At 42.5% G+C, this 22960-nt stretch overlaps 2 protein-coding genes across 3 annotated transcripts; one reads left to right on the forward strand and one right to left on the reverse strand.

Moving 5' to 3' along the window:
- The first annotated feature begins 123 nt into the window (after window positions 1-123).
- On the forward strand, window positions 124-13363 carry snx3 (sorting nexin 3). Its single transcript, XM_041958523.1, has 4 exons — window positions 124-318; window positions 9457-9552; window positions 9948-10072; window positions 12538-13363. Exons 1-4 carry the CDS (start codon window positions 157-159, stop codon window positions 12641-12643), a joined length of 489 nt encoding a protein of 162 aa, XP_041814457.1. The 5' UTR covers window positions 124-156; the 3' UTR covers window positions 12644-13363.
- A 1948-nt stretch (window positions 13364-15311) lies between these two features.
- Window positions 15312-21709, reverse strand: nr2e1 (nuclear receptor subfamily 2, group E, member 1). 2 transcript variants are annotated; one of them, XM_041959064.1, is made up of 9 exons: window positions 21649-21709; window positions 18741-18886; window positions 17936-18023; window positions 17306-17541; window positions 16707-16853; window positions 16350-16446; window positions 16070-16219; window positions 15747-15852; window positions 15312-15474 (listed from the first exon to the last, which is right to left on the reverse strand). In XM_041959064.1, exons 1-9 carry the CDS (start codon window positions 21707-21709, stop codon window positions 15312-15314), a joined length of 1194 nt encoding a protein of 397 aa, XP_041814998.1. The 2 variants fall into 2 exon arrangements, with proteins under 2 accessions (XP_041814998.1, XP_041814999.1); XM_041959065.1 differs by having other exon boundaries at window positions 21682-21706.
- Window positions 21710-22960: the final 1251 nt, after the last annotated feature.

A 22960-nucleotide genomic window follows, 5' to 3' on the forward strand; every position in this document is an offset into this window, starting at 1 on the left:
CATACACCCAAATCAGTGACCTGTTTATACTCTTTTTTTATTACGCCGACACAACATTAATTAGTTGTTTTATTTTGAAGGTTACCAAAGGAATGTTCATGTTTGTATTCTGGCTAACTTAACACTATCACTAGCTGCTAGAAGGACAGGAGAGAAATGGATGATACCATAGCTGACACAAGAAGGCTCTTCACAAAGCCTCAGAACCTAAATGACGCTTATGGACCCCCGAGTAATTTTCTAGAGATTGATGTGAGCAACCCTGAGACCATCGGGGTTGGCAGGGGCAGATATACTACGTATGAAGTCAGACTGAAGGTGAGCCTGCAGTAGCAAGTGCTAATGACGTTAGCTTTTTAGCTAGCTACACCTAAGCTACGAAACGTCTCTCCTGTGGTCAAGGAAAGTTATGACTTCTTGACATCAGGATTGCTACTGTTAAAAAGACGCGCATATAATCATCGAGTCGTTATTTAAATGCACGAATGACTGTTAGAGTAAGAGTAAGCCGTTATTTGCGGAACGAGTTAGCTAGCCAACGCTAGCTAGCAGTCTAGTAACACTCGTCAAAACTGGCTAGCGCTGGTTAGCTATCTGCATTAAACTTACGTTAGCGAGTTAGCACTAGTTACCGATGTTAGCAGTGAGTCGAAGTTATGGTAGTTAACAAGTAATCGAGAGATTTTGAGAACACTGCTAACAATTGCAGTGAACCTTGTAATGTTTGCATTAACGGTCACTGTTAACGGCTAACGGTTGTTGCTTTGCTAGCGAGGGGAATTTGTTTACATTATCCTCAAGTGTTTTTCCACAGCTGTACTCCCATAGCTGTTTTACCATCTCACTTAAGTCATAGGCTTGTAAATACATTGGAGTCACATTGACTCTGTAGTAAGCTGATTATAAAATAAAGTCAACTCTTTCCCAAAGTTAAAGATTTCCTGAACAGTTCAGAGTTTATTTCCAGCCACACCCCATTGTCTAACGGCAATGAGTAGATAACGGCATTGGTCACACTTAATGACCAACCTAACATGACAGAAGGCCTGTATGACCAAATGCGCAGCTCACCCCTTCTATATACATATTATATTATGATATTATATAGTATTAAGGGGAGATTGCTTGGTTTAAGAATGCTTTAGTTTGTAGCTGTCCTGATTTGTCTGATTACTCATCAAAATTTCTCCAAACTAATCTACTCCTACTGGGCCAAAGGGGAACACAACTCAGCAAGTCAGCTTCTCTGGAACTGTAGACAGGATGCATCATGCTGCCTGATCCTCTCCAGTCTCACCCACTACCCCCCATAACACATTTCCTTCCTCCTACTCTTCTGAAGAACTTGTAGTGGAGAGAACAAATGCTATTCTTGTTGGACAAGTTCCTGCCATCAAGTGATGAACTAGTTGGTCTAAATGCTAGTGTAGAGGAACAGGTCAGATTGTTGTCTAAATGCTTGTTAAATGTGACATCTTAGACTATTGGCTGGAAATTTGGCATCATTGAGCAATCCGTGAGGAAAGTAACGGTTAGACAATCACAGCTATTGCAAAACACAGATGCTGTAACATTTACATTTTCCTCTGTCACATATGCACTAATTCATCAAGCTGAATCAGCTTAAAAATTATTTTAGACCACTTTTTAACTCTGCCTGATCATACTTAATTACTGGTGGAGGCAGAGGTATCTCTTGAGCAGTTTGCTAAGTGCTTTAAGTCTTTATCCAATATGTAGCTGACACAAATGTCAGAGAAAGTTTATTGTGTTCCTTTAAAATGGCACATGGTGCAGAATTTGACGTGTTTTTTTTTTCGAAAACATTTTTGTATTTCATTTTTTGATCATATCTGTCACCACATGCAAATTTGCATAAAGCTAGCTATTTCTGAACTCTATACATTTTTTTGTGCAGGTTATATTGAGAGAAACCGTCAGGCAGTCACTGGGCTCATCTAATTGCCTCATCGCTTGTCTTTAAATTGTCATTTCATTTGACTGACACCCCTGTAGTTAGTGGCCTGGACTATTTAGATTGGTGAGCAGTGCTAAAGTATTTATAGTTTCCTTTTACCTTAAAGAAATGGGTTGAGGCAAGAGAAGCCGTCTCCAGGCATTAGTGTTGAATATAAGGCTACTGTACTTGATTAGCGTGTAATAATTAGCATATGCGTGTAATCAGCATTATTGTGCACCTCATAGCCCTGTGTGACCCTGCTTTGCATAAGACCACAGAATAAGTGGCGCATCCCTCACTTCTCAACAAACGTGGTGTCAACTTTGCTTTGCTTCTCTCCTTCTCCTTTCTTCAGCTTTCTTTAGAAGCATTTTACTCCATCTCTAGCATGTTAAGAGCGTTAGCCTCAATGCCTCGGCCTGGAATGCAAAGCCTATGCTTTGCTCTTTTTGTTTCTGCCATACTTATACTGTTTAGAACTATTTGAATTTTAACTAATTATGCTATACAGTTTCTGTTTATAACTCATTCGCTTGTCTCCTGTTCTCACTGCTGTCCCACTATCCATCCGAAATCGAGAGAGCCCTTGTGGCCGCACTGAGAGAGTCTGCTTAATCCCCTCATTGAGAGAGGAGAAGAATGAAACAGGCCAAGGAGTGGGGGAGCTGGAGCGTTTATTCCCCATCCTTACCTCCCTGCCCACACACCCCCCACTCAAGGGAGGGCAGAAAGCCACCCCCTCACCAGCCTTCACACCATTGCCCACTTATTCCATTTCACTCCCAGCTGTGTGCAGTCAGTTGTCTACTTCATAGTGTGGTTAATTGAAGTCCCCGAGATAACTCTACATGGTTTACCATATAGTGTAAACACCAGAGCGCAGGCTTATTTTTTCCTTTTTAAGATTGCAAAGTTTGCCTTGACTCTTTTTAAATGAATGCCACCTTATGTGTTTGTCTTGTGACTCATTGGTAGTGTCTGAATGTTCTTGAAGTCCATGAAACAAAAGATTGGATTATCATTTGAACAGCCAACTGGTTGCAGTGGCTGCAAGGCAGGTTACACAGTCACTTGTTCACGTCCAGGCATGCATTTTGTGTTTAATATCAATGGGATCAATCTTCTTCTTTCAGGCAGGTTTTTAAGGAGGTGGAAGCTAAGTTTATGCTGAAAGGAGGCGGATATCTCATTTTGCCTGAGCAGACTTGTAATGTCCAGGGTCGTGTTGAAACAATGGATTTTTGTTCTCACCTAAATCCCTTCATTTTAAGTGTAGTTTCTGTAATGGCTTAAAGACCCCAGGGAGCTGATAGATTTGCTGTTTTTCTTCTCTGCCTCGGCACATGTTTTCCATATTCCTAATGGACAGACTTATTCTACAGAGTTCTACCATAGCACCTTAATGTATTTTTTGTCTTGGTTTGTGTTTTTTTTTTTTTGGTGTTCCTGGTTTGAGAGGACCCCCTCAAGCAACATGGTGTATTTGTTTGGACGCTCAGCAAACATGGGGCTGGAGTTGGTGTGTGTGTATGCGAGGAGGGGAGAAGGGGGTGTTGGGTATTATCAAAATTTCTTGTCTTTAGTTGGTTCCCATCTCATCCAGAGAGCACATTCAGAGGAGCGAACTTTGGGATCTCACTTTGTTTATGGATAGGAGTACATAAAAGGCCTCTTATAGCTCTGTTGCTCACTCTCACTCAGTCCTCTACCCCTCCTCTGCTCTACTCCCATAGCTTCTCCCTCTCTCTTTCTTTCTCTTTTCCATTTGGGCATTGGGTTGGGGGCCTTTGGTCATTAATAAAATGGGGAGAGATGGGGAGTGGGAGTGTGTGTGTGTGTGTGGAGGGGGGGGGGGGGGGCGCGCTTGTCAGGCACAGTCAAGTGTAATCCAAAGTCTACAGCATCCTCTTCGACAACTATTTTAATGGAAATAGGGAACATATTGTATCAAGGCTACCATATCCTACTTGAAATGACAGTATCAAAAGTGGGAGTTGATACTATGGCAACAAAGCAGCTTTTAGCCAGCTAGGCGAGTCAGAGAGAGGGTAGGCTGTCAGGCCGCAGGGGCCGGCAAGCGAGAGAACGAGTGTGAGAGTACATGGAGAGGCGAGAGCAAAAGACCTATAGCCCCAACGCTTTTGTTCCCAGTCTTTTTTTCCCCATTTTGGAATATGATGCAATGAGATGGTATTATGTTGCCATTTTTTATGCTATTATTCTGAGAGGAGAGCATATGGGAGGGGTAAGAAGGGGGCATGGGGGAGGTTTAGGATGCGCACTCTCAAACTTGACTTAATCCATCCTGCTAAAAGCTAATGCATGGTGGCCTTGAACTGTTCTCTCAGGAGATGAGTGAGCTTTGTCCCCCCCCTCTCTCTCTTTCTCTGTGGCTGTTTTTAAGGGTTCTGCCTCTTTTCAACCCATTTTCAATGAGCCTAAGGTATTGTGTCCCAGACATTATGAATCACATGCTCTTCCTATGGAGCGTAGATTGCACCTTGCACACTCATAATGGAAAGTGAAGCTAGGAGGTCCACTTTGAAGGAAGTACTACATCTAGCTTTTTGCTCCTTCTTTCAAAGATACAGCGTTTTCTCTTTTACACCGGCTTTTAATACCATTAATTCCTTATTCATGCATTTATTTGGCTTTTTCTAAGTTTGGAAATTTTATATTTGTCCTTTTTGCTAACTTTAGTTTCTTTCACCTTACTGTCCTTACTCGCTTAACTTTTATTCTGTTCTTTAGAAGGTGATAAAGGCAAAGTGTGCCTTTTTAGACAATTAATGAAATGCTAAGACCCGGCTGGGTGTGGGCTGGTCCCATGTTCCAATCACTGCAGGGGCCAGTAAGTTGAGACACCCCAGGTCCTAACCTCTAACCAGCCGTGAAGAGAACAGAGGCCGAGGAAACCTGATCTTTGACTTGTAGGACTCTCACGCACCGCCTCTTTCTCTCTCTCTCTCTCTCTCTCTCTCTTTCTGTGTGTGTGTGTGTGTGTGTGTGTGTGTGTGTGTGTGTGTGTGTGTGTGTGTGTGTGTGTGTGTGTGTGTGTGTGTGTGTGTGTGTGTGTGTGTGTGTGTGTGTGTGTGTGTGTGAGACTGTGTGTGAGACTGTGTGTGAGACTGTGTGTGTGACTGTGTGTGTGACTGTGTGTGTGACTGTGTGTGTGAGGAGTGAGTGAGACCTCTCATTTTTCAGTTCTGTCGTTTTCGTTCCTCCCCTTGTCCTGCAAGGCCAATCTCTTAATCACAGGGTTTGAGAGGGTGAGAGTATTGAAAGGCCAGGTGACTTTCTTTCCTTACACTCTCACTGCTAGCTTCATTGTGTGAAGATGAGTGGTGCTGGTTCGACTGTGTGTGTACAAACAGGCTTGAATGCTTTGGACTATTATATTTACATTGTCAACTGTGTGACCGGTCAGATCTGTATACTTAACACCTGTGCACGCATACTTCATGTACGTCAGTGTGTGCTTGCACGTGGTTAAGTGTTTTCTGCGTGCACATGATGGGATTAGAGTCACGGCGGTGGCAGATTACCTGTAACTGTGATCTGTTGTGGTGGGGGATTAACTTTGCAGCGCTCCATGCTGTGAGGTAACATGACGCAGCGGGGACAGACCACGGTGAGGGGAGATTGGAGTTAATGCTAGAGCACAGGGGTGATAAAGCTAAGATAATCCACTTCTCCTGTGACCTGAGAAAGAGGAGGAGTGAGGGTCTCACTGACAACTTCACCTGGAGAGAACTTGAAGTAAGCGGGAAAAGGAAGTTTTCAGGGCTGGTGAGTCACATTGAAATGCAGTTGGAAAGAGGGAGTGGCAGTGAGTTTACAGGAACCCTTTTGATTATAACCAGAGCAAGGAAAAAATAAGCTTAATAAGGTTTTAATCACAGGAAACGTGACCTTATTAAAAGGACCTGTGGTAGGCAGCAATCTTATGAATTATTTTTTGCATGTCTACAGCGAAGTCTGGTTTCTGTTTGTGTTTCGATTCTGTGCGTGCATCACAAAGGTCAATGAAAGAAGTGGACACAAAATGGTTGTTTGTTTAGGAAAAGGCCAGCGAGGCTCATGGTGGTGAAAAAGCAGAACTCGTATCAATGCGGTGAGAGTGAAACAGCTTTCATGTCACAGCTAAAGCCAAAAGTTGGGGCCTCATTAACTAATAGATTTTGACATCAGGTGGGCAAGGATAACACAATTATCAGCTGATAAGTCACAAAGCACAAGAAAGGGAAATAAGAAAATAAATGTTAAAGATACAGGATGATAGCATGTTTCTAGTACAAACTCTGCTTCATTTACAATATTGAATGTTTCCTTTACGCACACCTCTCTCTCTTTCTCTGTCTCTGACACACACAGACGTTCATATGGACGCTCATAGTACTTTCTGACTCCCCTTTAAGTTTTATCTGCCTCTTTGTTTACCTGTGTCTGCGCAGTTGTAGCCACATTTTCACCAGTTTTCTGCAGCAGATGTCCTACAAAAACTTGCATGCTACTCCAGCTTCTTGGTGTCCAATTGGGGAAGTCCTCTCTCTGTCTCCTCATCGTACATTTTGTCAATTGCACCACCACTCTGCTGAACCTTAATTAAACTATGCTCACAAATGATCTCATAGGATAATAAACAACAGTTTGTTGCTTGAAAAATAACATAATAATAAGGTGTCTAGGTGTTAAACCAATCCTTAATTATTTGGTCAAGTCAGTAAATATTATTTTATGAAATATACACCCAGTTGCCAGTTTATTAGGTACACCTAGCTAACACTAATGCAGTCTAATACAACGGCGCTGCAATAAATCTGAAGGTTGTAATGTTCAGTTTAAGAGAGGTGTTAATTCAACTGTAGTAACATTTGAGGAGTGGGTGGGTGTCATTTGGGCAGAGAGGTGTTTGCGTTATTTAGCCTACCCCCACTGATCTAATGGGGTCGACAAAATAATAGAAACAGCTGTCACAACAACGCAGTCCAGTTCAACAGCACTTTTTCTGTTGTAGGTATGTTTATCTAATAAACTGACAGGTGAGTGTAAATTGTGACCAGGATTTCTCTTTTAATAATTTCCCTAGGTGACATTTATTTTCAGTCAAACATGAAATCAGTCATGCTGGTTGACAGGCAGCTCTCATTGCAGAATTTTTAAAATCAAATAAGTTTGCTCTTTCTCACCAAATCTGGGCAGGATCCATAATTTTGAAGACAGAGGAGGGCAGAGAGCAAAGAGAGAAGAAACAGGATGTGTCTGCCCCATTGAAACACCATAGGAGGAGTCTCAAGGGCAGAAAATCTGACTTATTATCGCAGAGCAAGGGAAATAAAGAGGAAAAAGAATGAAAGCGAGAGACCATGAGAGCAAAAAGACCACTCCTGCTCTCCCTCCTCCTCAATTAGTCCTGCACAGACCAGATGAAGCTCCCAACCTCTCCAGTTTTTCTGCTCTTCCTTTATGACCACATACACCCACTCCTTTCTCTTTTGTTCAGCCATTTACTCAGCCTTCTAGTTAACTCTGCATCCTGCCCGCTGCTGCACACAGTCACAGTCGCCTGCTCATCGATCAGTCTGCTGCTCACACTGTATTCAAGCTGAATCTACTTGCTCAATTGCTTTGCTCTTGTGATTTCTTCTTCCATGAATTCTGACCTTCTGTGAATGTGGCCTGCCAATGAAATGCTCATTCACTCCCTCCTTGTCTTTACATTGTCATGGGATGGCCATGTGCTGTCAGGACTAGTGAAGAGGTTTGGCATTGTGCAGTAATGTGCTGTTTGCTCAATGTTCTCTGTCAATGTTGAAGCATTTCCCCTTTTTAATATGAAATTCACTCTCAAGTGCTTGTCAACAGCAACTTGGAATTACACACACATCTGTGCATTGGCGGACACAAACACACACAAAAATAGCAATAGATAAATGCGGTAGACCTTGGTGAGCAAAACATAAGTGAACTTTTTCCCCCTGGAGGCCAGTTTCAATTTTTCTATTCAGTTTGGTTCATTTTGAAGGAGCCTTTGTTTTTTTGTTCTTTCTCCACCTCTTCTCCTTCAATAAAGTCAGAGTAGATAACACAAGGCTATGCCCAAAACCACTGCAATAAAACCTTTCACTCTGTCTTTTTTTCTGAAGTTGGCACAGTCCCTCCCCACTGCTTTCTAATGATATTTTGCTATTTATACCACTCCCACAGGAAGTACAACCCCTTACTGGCAGGTAGTTATCTGTTAAAACTCTATATTTTGACATCTCAGACATGGGGTTCAATCGCCCTTTTAAGCGCTGTTTTAAATCTTTTAAATTTGGTAGCTGTAGCATGTGTGCCTGAATAATGGAGCCATTCCCATGATGTGAAGGACAGTAGTGCTTTAACTAATGGTTACTTTCACTGTCAATTAATCTTATTTTCTCAATCCATTAATCATTTGGTCTGTAAAATGACAGAAAACATCGCCCATCACAGTTTCCTGAAACCAGTCAGTTCACTTAGCATAAGACAAATGACAACAGCTAATCTTCACCATTAAGCAGTTGGAAATACTAAAAATATTTAAATAATGTTTATTTTCTGCTGATTAAAGAATCAATTAGTTGTTTCAACTCTAAAGGGTGGTATCAGCTATTTCAATATTGTTGTTCATTAAAACTTGCATAGAATAGCCACCGTGTCTTAAGAAAACATTACAATGAAGTGTGGGAAGAATAACCCTACACAACAGTAAATACATATGGTGAGAGTTGAAACAGTCAATTAATAACAAAGATACCTGAAAATTTCTTGTGTCAGCTTTTCAAATTTGCCACAATTCTCTGAATTAAAGGTCCAGTGTGTAGGATTTAGGAGGATCTGTTGGCAGAAATGGAATATAATTAATCAGAGTTATGTTTCCATCAGTGTCTAATCACATGAAAATAAGAATCTTTGTGTTTTTGTTATGAGCTCTTCATAGCTACAGAGGTAGCGGGTCCTTTTCCATGGAGGCCACCATGTTGCACGGCCATGTTTCTGCAGTAGCCCACAACAGACAAACCAATCACTGGCTCCAAAGAGTGCCAAGGAAGGGCGCTCGATGCCACTAAATCCTCCACACTGGACCTCTAAATGTATTTGTGTTTTGGACTGCTGGTGAGACAGAATAAGCAGTTTAAAGACGTAAATATTGGCTCTCTGACACACTTTTTAGTATTTTCTGATGTTTCACTGAGGAAACAATCCAAAAGTAATGACACTATTAATCAGTAATAAAAATAAAAGATAGTTGCAGCCCTACATGCACTGCATTGGATGAGAAAAAGGCTTTAAGTTACTAACTGGGATTTAAAGGGTTCATAGAAATGGAGACAATCTCACTAATTTCTTGATTTCTTTCACTTCCATTCGTGTAACTACTGCGAGGGTTTAAGGAAAAATTTCTCAGTAAATCAGGCAACATGTAACCGTGACACCTGTAACAGTTTGCCTTGTGTGTGTTTCTGTCTCAGACCAACCTGCCCATCTTCAAACTGAAGGAGTCTTGTGTACGGAGGCGGTACAGCGACTTCGAGTGGCTCAGAGCGGAGCTGGAGAGGGAGAGCAAGGTGAGCCATTGAGTTGAACTCGGCAGAAAGGCTGCTGTGTACTTGATTTATCAAATCAGCAGACAATATGACAACATCTGCAGTGCTTTTTATTTGAAAGAAAGATGTTACAAGATTGAATGGACCTTTGCAGAAGATTTCTCCTGCATGTAGTCTGTGTTCTTTGTTCTACTATAACAATGATTCTAAACAATCTGGCTTTTAGCCTCAGAATGGACATAACATGCTGACATAAAAATGCTTTGACCCGTTTAGTCACGACAGGATCATAGTTTTGTGAACTGTCTTTTCAAAAATGTTTTACTTTCTTAATTATAAGCAATAAAATCCTCTTTAATGAGTTATCTATGCCTGTTCAACTTATTCCATATGATTTTCTGTGGCTTTTATCTCAGGTGGTCGTCCCACCTCTCCCAGGAAAAGCTCTTATCCGGCAGCTTCCGTTTCGAGGGGATGATGGGATATTTGACGACTCTTTCATCGAGGAGCGGAGACAGGGCCTGGAGCAGTTTCTCAACAAGTAAGTCTTTTCGCGTCTTCTCCATCTTTCTCCGTTCTTCCACTGCTTTGCCATGGGGTTAAAACAATTTATTCTTTACAATTCCGTCTTTGTATTCCCAGTCATTTGCAGCTTCTGCCTTGGCGTGGTGTCATTTTAACTCTCGGGAACAATGACACACTTTGTGCAATAAAGTAGATTCAACTTTTTCACTTCTCTTCATATTGTTAACAAACTGAACCCGCAGAGATAGACAGGCCTTTTTCTCACCATCCTTCTTAATTCTCTGTTATAATTACCTCGCAAAGGACAAGAACAACCAAAGAGGACTCAAGTGCGCACCCCCACAATGTAATTTTTCCCACATTTGTTTTATTGTTGATGTGTAATTTATGATAATTGCAGCTCAAATTACAGCGCGTGGTTCTGTGGGATGGTGTGTGCACCTCTGCTTATTTTTGATCCAGCATGTCCCCGTTTTCAGCTGCCGAACAATAAAAGTTACAGTGTGATTGTAATTATTTGCTTTGATTGCAGACTTGGCCATTATCTTTGTTTCATGTGCAAATGCATCAATGTTTCCTGTTGGAATATTAAGTGCGCAAAGACAGTCGAGAAAATTAAAATCCATAAATATGGTTGTTTTTTTTTTTTAAAGATGAGAATGTGTTGGTAATTAAGACTCCCCCCTCCTTGCTTCCCATGAATGAAACACTGCTGTTGATCATATCATTGTTCCGACTTAACACTGGCTGATGTGGCTGGCAGCATTGTTTGATCTGTGATTGAGAGCATTGTGAAGAGGAAATCTTTTGGAATGGTAAACACGACTGTCGCTGTGAAGCAAGTGAGAAGGAGGAGAGGAGATAACCATCGCTTTTTGATTAGGCTAGTCAAACATAATTCGTGCTTCAGGTAAAAAAAGAGGCGCTCACATCCCCACTTCAAAAAAACAAGCGAGCTTCCGCTGCACCTTGTCCTCAATGTCAACATTTCCAAAAACCTATTAAAAAGGGTTCGTTGAGGCAAGCTTGATCTCTCCAGAGATTGCCCTGGTAGTTGACATGTTGAATGTCTCTCTCAGGGGGCTTAATTTGTCCAAAATATTTCCCAGGAGAGGTTAAGATGCATGCATGCAGTATGTATGATGTCATCATGTTGATCTGGTCTGAGAAATGAGCTGTTTTTGAAGAACTAGATGTTTTAGGGTCTCAGGTGCGCTGGCTCTTTCTCGTTAAGCTACTCTGCGTCATCTGAAGGGACATTCGGGGAAGCCTGATGTCAAAGTGGCTTTAACAGAGGAAAACACAGTCCCAGCTACAGATTCATTTCAGCATCTCAAGCCCGGATGTAAGGATAGATGTTAGGGGAAAAAAACATATTCGCCAGAGCCCCAGAAAAACCTGATTCACCCTTACTCATGTCATTTTAACTTTGAACTTCCTCAACCTGCTCCCCCAAACTGTGACTTAACACAGTAGTGCTCCTGCATTGTCACAAAGTTAGCGGGACGTGTCGTCTTCTCCCAATTCACTGGTTGTTGAAGCTCTTACAGAAGGTGCTTGTGTATCTTTTGTTCCGAGTAGATGAGCTTTAATTGACACTTTTTGTAGCTTGGAGGTGAGAGATAAAAATCGATTATTACTGCTATAAAGTAGTAAGAGCTTGTGACCACAACCACACATCCGCCTTCATAAACCAGTGTGTGTAAAAGTTCTGTTAAATACACTTTAATTATGCGGTTGCTGGACTGCTGCTCAATATATATATGGTCAAAATATCAGTAAGCCTCTTTATCAATCACTACGACTCAGACCATCATGCAGGCATAGTTTCAACTGTATCACCATTAACTTGCTTTGTTAACAGCTTATTGCTGACTGGTTATTGTCATTTTTTTTGCAGGGATTGTTACAACTCATGGTTTCAGGGTGTCTTTGCAGCCTATTGGTTAAGATGATTACTGTTTAGTTGCAACATCTTCAGTCCAGTCGGAGATCTTTTTTGTAAATTTACTCTAAGCGGGTTTTTAGACGCAACAATGTTTATAGTGTCTTTACACTGGAAAATTGATCAAATAAAATACAGTCATAACAACTCAGTATATGTACCCTATATATGTTTATGTAGAGTCAATTTTTAAAGTCTCTCTGTACAAAAAAAACGGGCAAAAAATCACAGTTTGATTGACATTGGTTGAGTTGTTGTTTCATTTCCTTTAAATATAAAACACTTCAGTATGTTCATTTATTCTAGTAATTGCAACAACAGTATGCTGATACTTTAAGTGTAAATTATATACTGTTAACAGTTTATATATAGCATGGAAGTGTAACTCAATTTCAATTTCTTTTGATGATGTTTCTGTTATGTGATGTGCAATTCGGCCATTAATGGTAAATCTTTCCCAGGTTTCTCACCTTGAAGTTTGTCGATCTCTGTCCGTTTGGTTGTTCAAACCTGCCTTTCGCTCTTGTGTGTTTCAGAGTGGCCGGTCACCCTCTAGCTCAGAACGAACGATGCCTGCACATGTTTCTACAGGATGAGTCTGTGGACAAGAGCTACACCCCATCCAAAATCAGACAAGCCTGAAAGGAAAGATGGCTCTGCTTGGCCCGGTCTGGCTCGGCCCAGCTCGGCCCGACAACCCAAAGCTCTCTTCACTGCTCCAGGTTTCTCTCAGAAAATAAACATTTCAATGAAAGCTTCCCTTCCCCGCCCCCCCAAAGTAATATTGTTCACCACCTCTTTTAGTTAAATTAGTGACCCTCATCGGTGTTTGTTTTCACTTTCTAATTGGAGTCAAGAATGTTCGACGCATAACTGTGGTTGACAGTAATTTATAGTAATTTCTCTTTATGTCTGGAAATGCCACTAACATGGATATATTATGTATTTATCATTTAGCTATGTCTTGAATATATTCATTTATATAGTAACATTGAATGAGCGTTCTATGTATGCAAAGCTCTCGTAAAGACCCACAGCGTTTCCCATCATATATATCCAGTACTGGCATGTTGCTCACCATAACTAGCAACAAAACACATAGACACGCACACACGCACACGTATTCGATGGGCCTTGACTTTCAAATCACACTTAGTTGATCCTATCTTCAAAAGGAAGCACATGTGTGTGTATATCAACCAGCACCTGCCCAGTTATCACAATGATTTTCTAGCAAGAAAGAAGTAATTTACACAGAGGGAACTGCAGTATTTCTACTGGCTATATGCATTTTGAGATTTGTATACTGCTGTGCCATTTTTGTTTATTTTGAAGATTTTCCAATAAAATAGGTGAAATGTCTCCACGCATAATCACATTTGTTGATTTGGACTGTTCTCCACACTCCACATGGATTATCAGCACCTCCACGCTGCTATCCTGTGTGTCCTGTGTAATCCCATTTATTATTCAGTAAATACATAATCTGTCATCTTCATGACAAAAATGTTTAGGCCTATGACTAATTAGAGATTAATTAAAATGGCCCTGAGTTTTTATTTAGAGTAGAGTAGGTTACTTCTAAAGGGAAATCTGTAGCACTTTATTAATAAGGGTCAAAAACACATTAGGTAAAGCACAACTAACGTGACTCGAGCTCAGGATGTGTTGTGATGATCAAGTCACTATGAGTTAATGTGATTAGGTAATGCTTCATAGGTTATCAATACATAACTGTTTATTCACAGTTAGGTCCTGCATTAATTTATATGCCACTAAATGACCTTGAGTCTAGTTTCATATAAATGGCTTTTCAGATCCATGTGTTTGATTCGCCTCTCAGTGCCTCTTTTTACTCATACTTTCAGTCAATTTACGTGAACTAATCACGAGCAAATTAGTGTCACAATGCTGATGTCTTGTGGGAGGTGATGATAAACTCTGAATGTGTGACTTTATTTGGGAGGCCTGTGGCAGGTGCTGTTTGGCTTTCTGAGAAGCTGACCAAACAGATCTGAAATTCCTTTTTATTTTTTCCATTTGAGTGGATTCCAGCTAATTTAGTGGCACATAAATTAATGTAGCAAGTCATTTTAAATGAGCAATCATTAATTGATCATCCATAAAGCACATCAATGCACATCAACTTTATGATGTCTTAATGGTGAGCAGGAGGAATTTATGAAGTATCCACTTATCATGAGTCTTACATTACTTATTGATTACTTAAGCGTGTGTTTTGTACCCTTATTTTAAAGTGTTATCTGGTAATCTTTTGAAATTGAATTTTTACACTTATAATAAAATCTGACCCGAGGAGAGCATCATCATTATTTACAAAATTATATACAAGTTTTGAAGGCGCAGAGGGTAGTTTTAAATCTGGGTTGTTTAAAGACAGATTAATTCAGCATCTTTTATTCTCTTGGTTACAACTCTAAATAGTTATAACTCCAAATATTTACAACAGAATGAAACCATCACAGGCCACAAAAAAACATTTCCAAGTGCTGAAGATTATTTTATCCAGTGTTAGTGTCTAACTTCATAAAGTCGACCTAAACATTTTAATGCTGCGCCTCAGACAGGACACACCAACACAAACAGGACAGTAACCACTTAAATACAAACACCGTCTTCAGATGAATGTAGTTGTACAGTCAGGAGGCAATGCGAGCATATCCTTTAAGAGTCTTTCCCCCCCTCTCTCATTCTTCACAGAGTTGCCACCTCTTCTTCGTTGCCCTGTGCGTTTGGTTTCAGCACCGAATCGAGGGACAGTGATTCACATCCCCCATTACGCATGCGTCATCTTTTCTTTTCTTTTTTTTTTTTTTTTTGGTTTCCTCCGTTGGGATCGAACACAGCAATAAAAGACGGAATTGGTCATCAAGCTCATTGGTCTCACTGACACTCGAAAAAACTCCTTAATGTATAACATTTCTTTGTCAGACATACTTGGCGGGTGCTCTGCAGAGTCTTTAGGCGATATTTAAACACTGCGGGCTACCTGTGCCCACACCAGAGACTGCAGTGTTTACAGGTAATTCTACAATGAAAGTTACAGGCTAATCCTCAACTAGAGCAACTGTTAACAGGCTACTGGTGAATTCCGGCTGTGTTGCAGTCTTTGTTTCAATGGAGCCTAGGCCTAAACTGGCTATTTTAAGACGGCCTAAGAGATTTTGTGCTCAGCAAAAACTGAACCAATGGTTACACCTGCTATGATTTGACATTCTGTCGACTGCTGGGTGGGTCTCTGGGCCTTCAGCTCAAGTCTTTTCCATGCGCCTGGGCAGGTGGTGAGAATTCATATATCGCTGGACTTGTACATGTCGGAGAGGAGCCGGGTGATGGGCACGTTGCCGATGGTCTTCTTGAAGAACACTTCCTCTATGGTGGACGGGCCGACCGAGCGGAGCGCCGGGAGGAGCAGGAGCAGCTTCCCGAAGCGGCACGGCTGAGTCGGGTACCTGAAAGACAGCACCGGGGGCTCAGAAACAGCGTCTCTCTCTGGTTCCATGTACAGACAGTCTGCTCGGCCTACAAGTTAATGCGCATGTGTGACGAATAGCTGCAATTTAAAAATGAGGTTCAACTGTTGCACCTGTGCACAATTACAGCAGAGTACAGGGGCTTATTCCCTCATTAACTTCAGAATGAATCTGGCTGCTAATAGTTATGTACCTGCAGACGGTGCAGCATGCAGCCGATCGACAGACAGACAGACTGAGATGAGTCTTACCTGGTGTGTATGTAACTGTTGAGAGTGAGCTGTGCCTCGTCTTGCAGTGCAGCGATGGCACTGGCATTGCGGAAACTTCTTAACTCAGTGTTGCCATGCGTAGGAACTGTAAGACAGGCAGGATTTAAAAAAAGGTGTAATACATAAATAATGGCATACCATTAATTGAGCTGATAGAATAACTTATCCCCCCTTCCTCTCCAGAACTGGGTTTAGGCATCAAAGAAGCTTAATAGAAATAATGGCTTCCGGTAAAAGACTTTGAACCCTTGTTTGGTTAAATTAGACTGCAGTAAAATACGCAGTGAGATAATAGAGCTCACCAGCTTTGAACGTCACGATGCATTTCAAACAGGCGAACTCCGTCGCGTCAAGGCGCATCTGTCTGAATCTGGTGACCACCTCTTGAAGCGCCTGTATCTCAGACATGATCTTATTCATCCGCTGAGACTCCGTGTTTTCAGTGTTCATTCCTGCGAAGACAGTAGGTGTCATTATGCAGTGTGACGCCACAGCGGTGCACGGCCGTCACCGGCCGGGCTGACACACGAGGGCTGTCAGTGGCCCGCATTCAAACGTGCTCTCTAGTGGATTGTTGCATACCAGAAACAGCGAGGAGAGTGGTGGAGTCCACAGGAATGGCCCACTGCGCGATGCCCAGGACAAATAATTCCCTCCAAGCGTCCTCCAGCAGAATCAGCTACAAATAGGAGGCATTTCAGTGTTAACCTTTGCACCAGTGAAGCAATGATTTATTCTAGTCTCGGGCTTTTTGAATCCCATTAAGACCCTGCACACGTGATGGCTGCTTTTTGTCTATGTGCTTGTGAAAATCCCAGCTTCTAATATCATCTGACATCAAATCTTTCCAACTTCAATATATAAAAAATGTCTCAGACCCATCAGTGATGAACCAGATTCTCAACAAAAAAAAGGCCCTTTAGGATAATATTTGCGTACCTGATCAGATAAGGGCAGGGTGGAGAATGCGGGGACACTCTTCGCCCACTTGATGCTCATGAAGAGGAGGCGCGCCGCTGACTCGCACACGGACTCCGTCGCCACCTCGTACAGGTACATGGGGGTGCCGCTGACTTCATGCGGATACTGCGGGACGTGACAGAGGCCAACGAAACGCATTTCAGAGAACGGTGAACGACAAAGGTCAAATTCCAAGCCTCGGCACCTGGTTTTATAATCGCTGGTGTTGCTTGTGGTTGATTTACAGTGAGAAATCTAATAGGCGGATTTGTGGCTCTTACAGGCTGCTAAAGCGGGACAAGAATGTCAACTTCTAACCCTTACGAAAAAAAAAACTGTAATCCTATAATAACATTTGGGGAGGCTATAATACAAATATCCACGGAATATCAAGAACCATACAGGAACTGTTTATTCTGAGTGTTCTAGATTTTAAAAAATAACACATTAAATGCTAGAAATTGTCAGAAAAGTTTGAAAACTAAGTATATGCAAAGTATAACTACACCAGCTTTTAGACTTAAATCACTGGAGATAAATGAATCATAAAAAAGGGTTGTTTACAGAGATATATTTACCTTCGGGGTGGGCTGTGCCAGACCTACGATGGCTTGTCTCTCCGGTGTGGTGGCCACTGCGCTCATCTCCAGGTTGTGAGGCTCCAGCTGCGTGACCGTGGTGAAGAAGGGAGGGCCGGGGAGAGAGGATCCCGGGAAATGGGTCGACGATCCGTTCACCTCTTTGTGGCCCCGGAAATATAGGGCGACCTGTTTGCGGATGGTGGACGTCCGGGGCCCCCTCTCGTGTTGAACGGCTGTGAAACGAGACAGCAGGGACACATAGTGAAGGAATGATCCCTGCAAAAGCGACTGCCTTATTCATCTCATCTGTTGATTGCTCTTTCCTTAGTGATTACAGTTACCAGTTTGTTTTTTTAACGGAAATATAACCGCTCCTAAAATTAAAGACTCAAAGTGCACATTTTGAAAGAAAAAAAAATAGCTGTAACGATCTGCAGTCTGATTGCTCCCATATAGCACAATCCCGTTTTAAAGAAGTAACGAGTAGCTGTCATCATCTTGTTACCTCTTTTGAGCCTCGATTAACAGCCCTAATGCACATCTCCATCCGAGCTGCCCACCTCGAACACAAACGCCACTGCATGGCGTGTCTGTAGCCAAAGTGATAATTCAATTAAGCCCATTTACCGTCTTTATTCATGTTCACTTCCAGACACTTTTTCAAACGGCACGCTCTGCACTGGTTTCTGTGCGTTTTGTCGACGGGACAACCACCCTGCGCAGAGAGGGAGACAGGGAGAGAAAGACAGTTACAGCCTTGAATTTCTCTCATCTTCTTGCTGTTATCTTCCTGTGCGGCCGTCCTCCAGGTGAAAGATCGTGCTGTTATCGTGTAGTTGTCGACCTGCTCCCCCGCGGCTCCAGTGCGGCCTCATCCCGGAGGATAAGTACTCTATCCCGCCCTCTGCTGCCTAAATCCTCGCCCAGGAGTCATCACATTAGATTGGATTACACCTGCTGTATTATAGCAGCGCGGTGTTTAGCCCAATACTTAATGGTAGAGGCATGACACAATTAGGCTCATCAAGGAAGACTTAACGCAGCGCCAGGAGGGAAAAGCAAATAGAAGCTGTGCGTAAAATGCGCACTCTGTGCGTAAAGCTGCTAATGGTTTTTGGATGAGGACCAGGGACGTCGTGTCACGTCCAGTAAATACTGCCTCTAATATCACCTATAATATTAATCTCTCGTGGGACAGCTAGAGTGACCGCGGCAGGTTACTAGGCACAAATCACCATTAATGGAAAAGTTTTCCACTAAATTTCCTTCGATTGTTTGTGTCTCCAAAAACGATACAAAACCGCCAAGATTTAAAAGTGTACTAACTTAAAATGGTTGCCCCTGAGCCAGTTCAGCCTGTCTGAAAATGAGGATAAAAGGAGCCTATGAGACTTAAAGGAGAATATATAAGAAAAAAGGAGGAGGCCTTCACCTGAGAGCCAGATTTACAGACGTAAGTCCTGTTTCTGCGGATGCTCCTCTTGAAGAATCCCGAGCAGCCGTCACAGGCGTAAACACCATAGTGTTTCCCTGAGCTGCGGTCGCCGCACACTTTGCATGGGATGTCCAGAATCCGACCTGAGGAAGGCCCACATTTCAATTAGACACCAGTCACTGAAACATCAAGCAGTGGGTGGCACCCGGCTTAGTTCTAAAGGAATAAAATGCCATGGCAATTTGTGACTGTCGTATCATAGTCTCATGGGTATTGAAGATCTGAATATACTGCAAGAACAATTTCCAAAGTTGATGCAAAACTTCAGGAAATCGTTGCTTTATTGTTTGGTTTTTTGTTTTTTTTTTCAGATTTCCGCTTTTTAATTCTGTAATTTAGCGAATCCAGTTTCAGGATAGCTGCATGAGTTTGCACTGTGGGCATACAGTAAAAGCCAGCTTTTTTGGACGTTTTACGCTGTGGAGCTATGGGCAAATCGTCCTACAAATTACTTGTTTTTGTCCGACGACCCCACAAAACACACACACACACACACACACACACACACACACACATTCACACACACTGGACAGCGACTCGCGCATCGACCGACCATGGGAATTCGCGGCGCACATTTCAAGAATAAAGTCCGGTGGGAAGCGTCATATCTGAGCTCTCTAAAACAATGGCCTGAGGGCGCACAATGGAGACATTAGGGGAAAGTGTTAACTTAATGATTTTCCCCCATTGAACCTCGTCTGACTGCCTGGATCTCGACAAGCTGCCAACTCCCCTTCATAATGGGACTCGACAGCTGCTTTATCCCGCAGGTCTATAGGCCCCAGGATTAGGGAGTGACACTGCACCATGAGAATAATGCGCACCAACTCGTTTCACCAACTCAAATGAAGTGTATGTAAATCGACCCCGGTGTAGATAAAAAATTTGATTTTTTTTGTGCGTGTTAAGATTTTGTATTCAGATCTATAGAAGTATTTGTATGCATATGAGGGAGTCTTTTTTTCTTTTCTGGAGGGAAAAGCCGTCTATGTAATTACACTGACGTTTTGCCACCTGCTCATTGATTCGCCAGTGACCCGTCAAAAAGGGTAGCATGGGAATAACCACTGAGCAGCAAAAACAATGACTTCAGGAGAGAGTTATAGGGCTTCAATTGGCAGATTATTAAGAATCAGAAGGCCATGGGGGCTATTTAACTGCTGGCCACAGCCGTGTAATTGCCACAAAATGGAGAGAACCAACTTTCTATGTAGCGTTTATGTCTGCTGAGAGTTTCTGTGTAAGAAAGACTTGGCCTGCTGAAAGTCATCTTTTCATCACGGGAGTAATTACAAACAATCAGCCTCCTATTTAATAATTTACATCCTCTTCCATAGCTGAATGAGGCAGGTAGAGTCTAGATTTAAATTTACTAATAATTTAAATTCTCACTGAAGTAATTTACTGATTAACATATTTAATAAACCGAAAGCAACCAAAGTTCTCGTGCGCAATCCCAAAAATAAAAGTTTTAAGCGTGATGGAATTAAAGCTGAACGAAAGTTTCTACATGATGAGCTCAAACGAAAACTAAAACTGTAGATCGCCGAGAGTCAATTAAATAAAATGACACACAATTTTTGTTGTGAAGGGGGGAAATGTATTTAACTTCCCGCGGTGGGGGTCCAATTCGTCTCCATTGTGTGCAGTAATTGCTTGAAGATATATGGCATATTCTATTAACGTAATCACCATCAGGACGAAAACCTGCTAAAAGAACTGGAAATTAAGTTTTACCGAGTGCAGGAGACGTCTCCGCTGACCACCCATAACGCGGACATGAACACGAGTGACAGCAGAATGTTGTCTTGTGTCTTGTTTTATCCTGATTTAAAACACATTGCTTGTCCACAGCTATTGGAATATATTCGAGGATAAAACATAACAAGCAACATAATCACACAGGTTTGGAAATGGATTTAGGATAGTGAGAGAAACGCGCGGGCACATGTGAATTGATCAGAAATGCCCCTTCTTTTAAAACAACAATAATCTACTTTATGCTAATATTATAATCTAAGTGTGATTTCATTTGAATTCATTATGAGGCCTAACAGCCGGATAATTGCTTAAAGGTTAAGATGAAAAGACGCCCGTTCCAAATTAATCTAAAACCTTAAACCGCATGGGGGAGAAAGAAAAATCAATACCACAATAAAAATGCTCAACAGTTTAATTTAAAATCACTGAACTCGCTCATAATGAATTACATATATGAATGAGTTTTACAGGAGCAGGCCTACGGAGCCACGCGCACGCAGACGCACAGACGCAGATGAGCGCTGTTTGTGGAGACGTTTAAAAGAGCAAACTAGCAGCACGGCCGGAGAATAATCTCTTAAACGAGCTTTAAATCATATTATCAGCCATTAGATATCGCGCTGTGTGATGTTGCGTTATTTCTCCTGCGAAGACACTGCTGAGACTGAAAGTGAAGGCAACAAGTGGCACCGAGTGGGACGCGAGAAGAGTGTTCGGCGCGTCGATACAGATTGTTATTTCTTTACCTCTCAACTTTACAAAAAAAAATCTGCTTCTTAAGGTATCTTTCCAGTATGGTCGCTTTTATCATGAGCCGTGGACACAAGTTTACGCAGCCAACTCTGCGTGTGTGTGCGCGCGTGTGTGTGTGTGTGCTGGGAAACAGACACAGCTATTCCCCACGGAGCTCCTCTCACATTTCTGTAACACCGCGAGCGACCAACTGACTTAAGTGCAGTGAATATCAGGCCGTGCAACAGTTGATGTTTTACACTCCCTGTCGGAGAAAGGCCTGTTACAGATGAGCGCACCGGGCTGCTCGGTATTCTCCAGAAGACTCAGGCAAGAGAAAGGCGACACTTACTTGATTTGACATTCAGAATATCCAGACAGCTACTTGTTGAGCCGGCGGGTTTGCTCATCATGGATACTCGACTCGACAATAAAGTTCGGGATGAAAAAATGTCCTCTTGCTGACAAAAACAGAAAAAAAGCGTGAAGCAGCAGCACTTTCCTTGAAGTCTTTACCAGCAGCGATGAGATCGGCAAGTCAGTGTCCCGAGTTGCCCAACTTGACAGATCTCCGATCGGCGACCCCAAATCAATACGCGCGGTTGTACATTGCACCAGGCGGTCTTCGCCTCCGATACACGCGGGGTCGGAGAACCAGACCGCAGCCTCCTGGAAAGCGACCTGTTAACGCCGACAGAAGCCCTCCAGCCGGTGTTTAAAGTTGGAGTTGCAAAAACGCCGCCCGGAGCGCATCCGACGGTGCCAAACCGGTGGGAGAGAAGAAAAATCAGTTTCGGGTCGTTCTGACAGGTGAAAGCTTGTTAAAACCAGGACACGATGTGACTTTGTGGTGCGCGTTCCTCAAATAAGCCTCGGTAATATTTATGAGAAGTGTCAGGGGGGAGGCTGGAGGGTGGAGATCTCCACTTCCTTCATCCACTTGGCTTTCTACTCCAAACTCCAGCCTGACGTCACTGGCGTGTGAGGGAGTGTGTGTGTGTTTGTGTGTGTGAGAGAGAGAGACCGAATGTGTGTGTGTGCGCAAGTGATGTGAAGTGCCTTGCTCATGGATCAAGAGGCACTGCAATCAGAAAAACACGTGCTGCATGCGTGTTTTCTGCAACAGTTTAGCTCGAGATTTGTGACTTTTGGGCGCGTTTGTCACAATAACTAACTAATAACTAAAAAGGAATTACAGGAATCTCATGATAAACCTTATCTAAGAACACAACTCAAAAATGTAATGATAGAATATATGTGACATTTTTTAAAACTGCACCAAAATCCGTCATTTCTCCACACGGCTGCGCAAAGCGCGTGAACAACGTGAGGAATGTTGCATTTTGCTGTTGGAGCGCTCGGGGGTTATATGCGTGGGGTCGGAGGTGGGCCGGGGGGGGGCGGGTTAGAAGGGGGGCTCAGACATAAAACAGTGTCATGCTCCTCATTTTCCTACACACACAAGCACAAAAACAGTTGTGTCTGGTTACACATGCAGTCCTTACGATTCAAGGATAAGTGCTTGGGGCCCACTGTGGACACCGATCAGCGTGTTCAACAGCTGAGGTAGACGGTGCATTGATTTTCTGATACATTGCAGATGCACTGCACAGACTTTACATGCATTCCGCCTACCACTGTGATTGGTTGTTGCATGCAGGTGA

Source organism: Chelmon rostratus, chromosome 18 (assembly GCF_017976325.1).
Source record: "Chelmon rostratus isolate fCheRos1 chromosome 18, fCheRos1.pri, whole genome shotgun sequence".
Taxonomy (NCBI): Eukaryota; Metazoa; Chordata; class Actinopteri; order Chaetodontiformes; family Chaetodontidae; genus Chelmon; species Chelmon rostratus.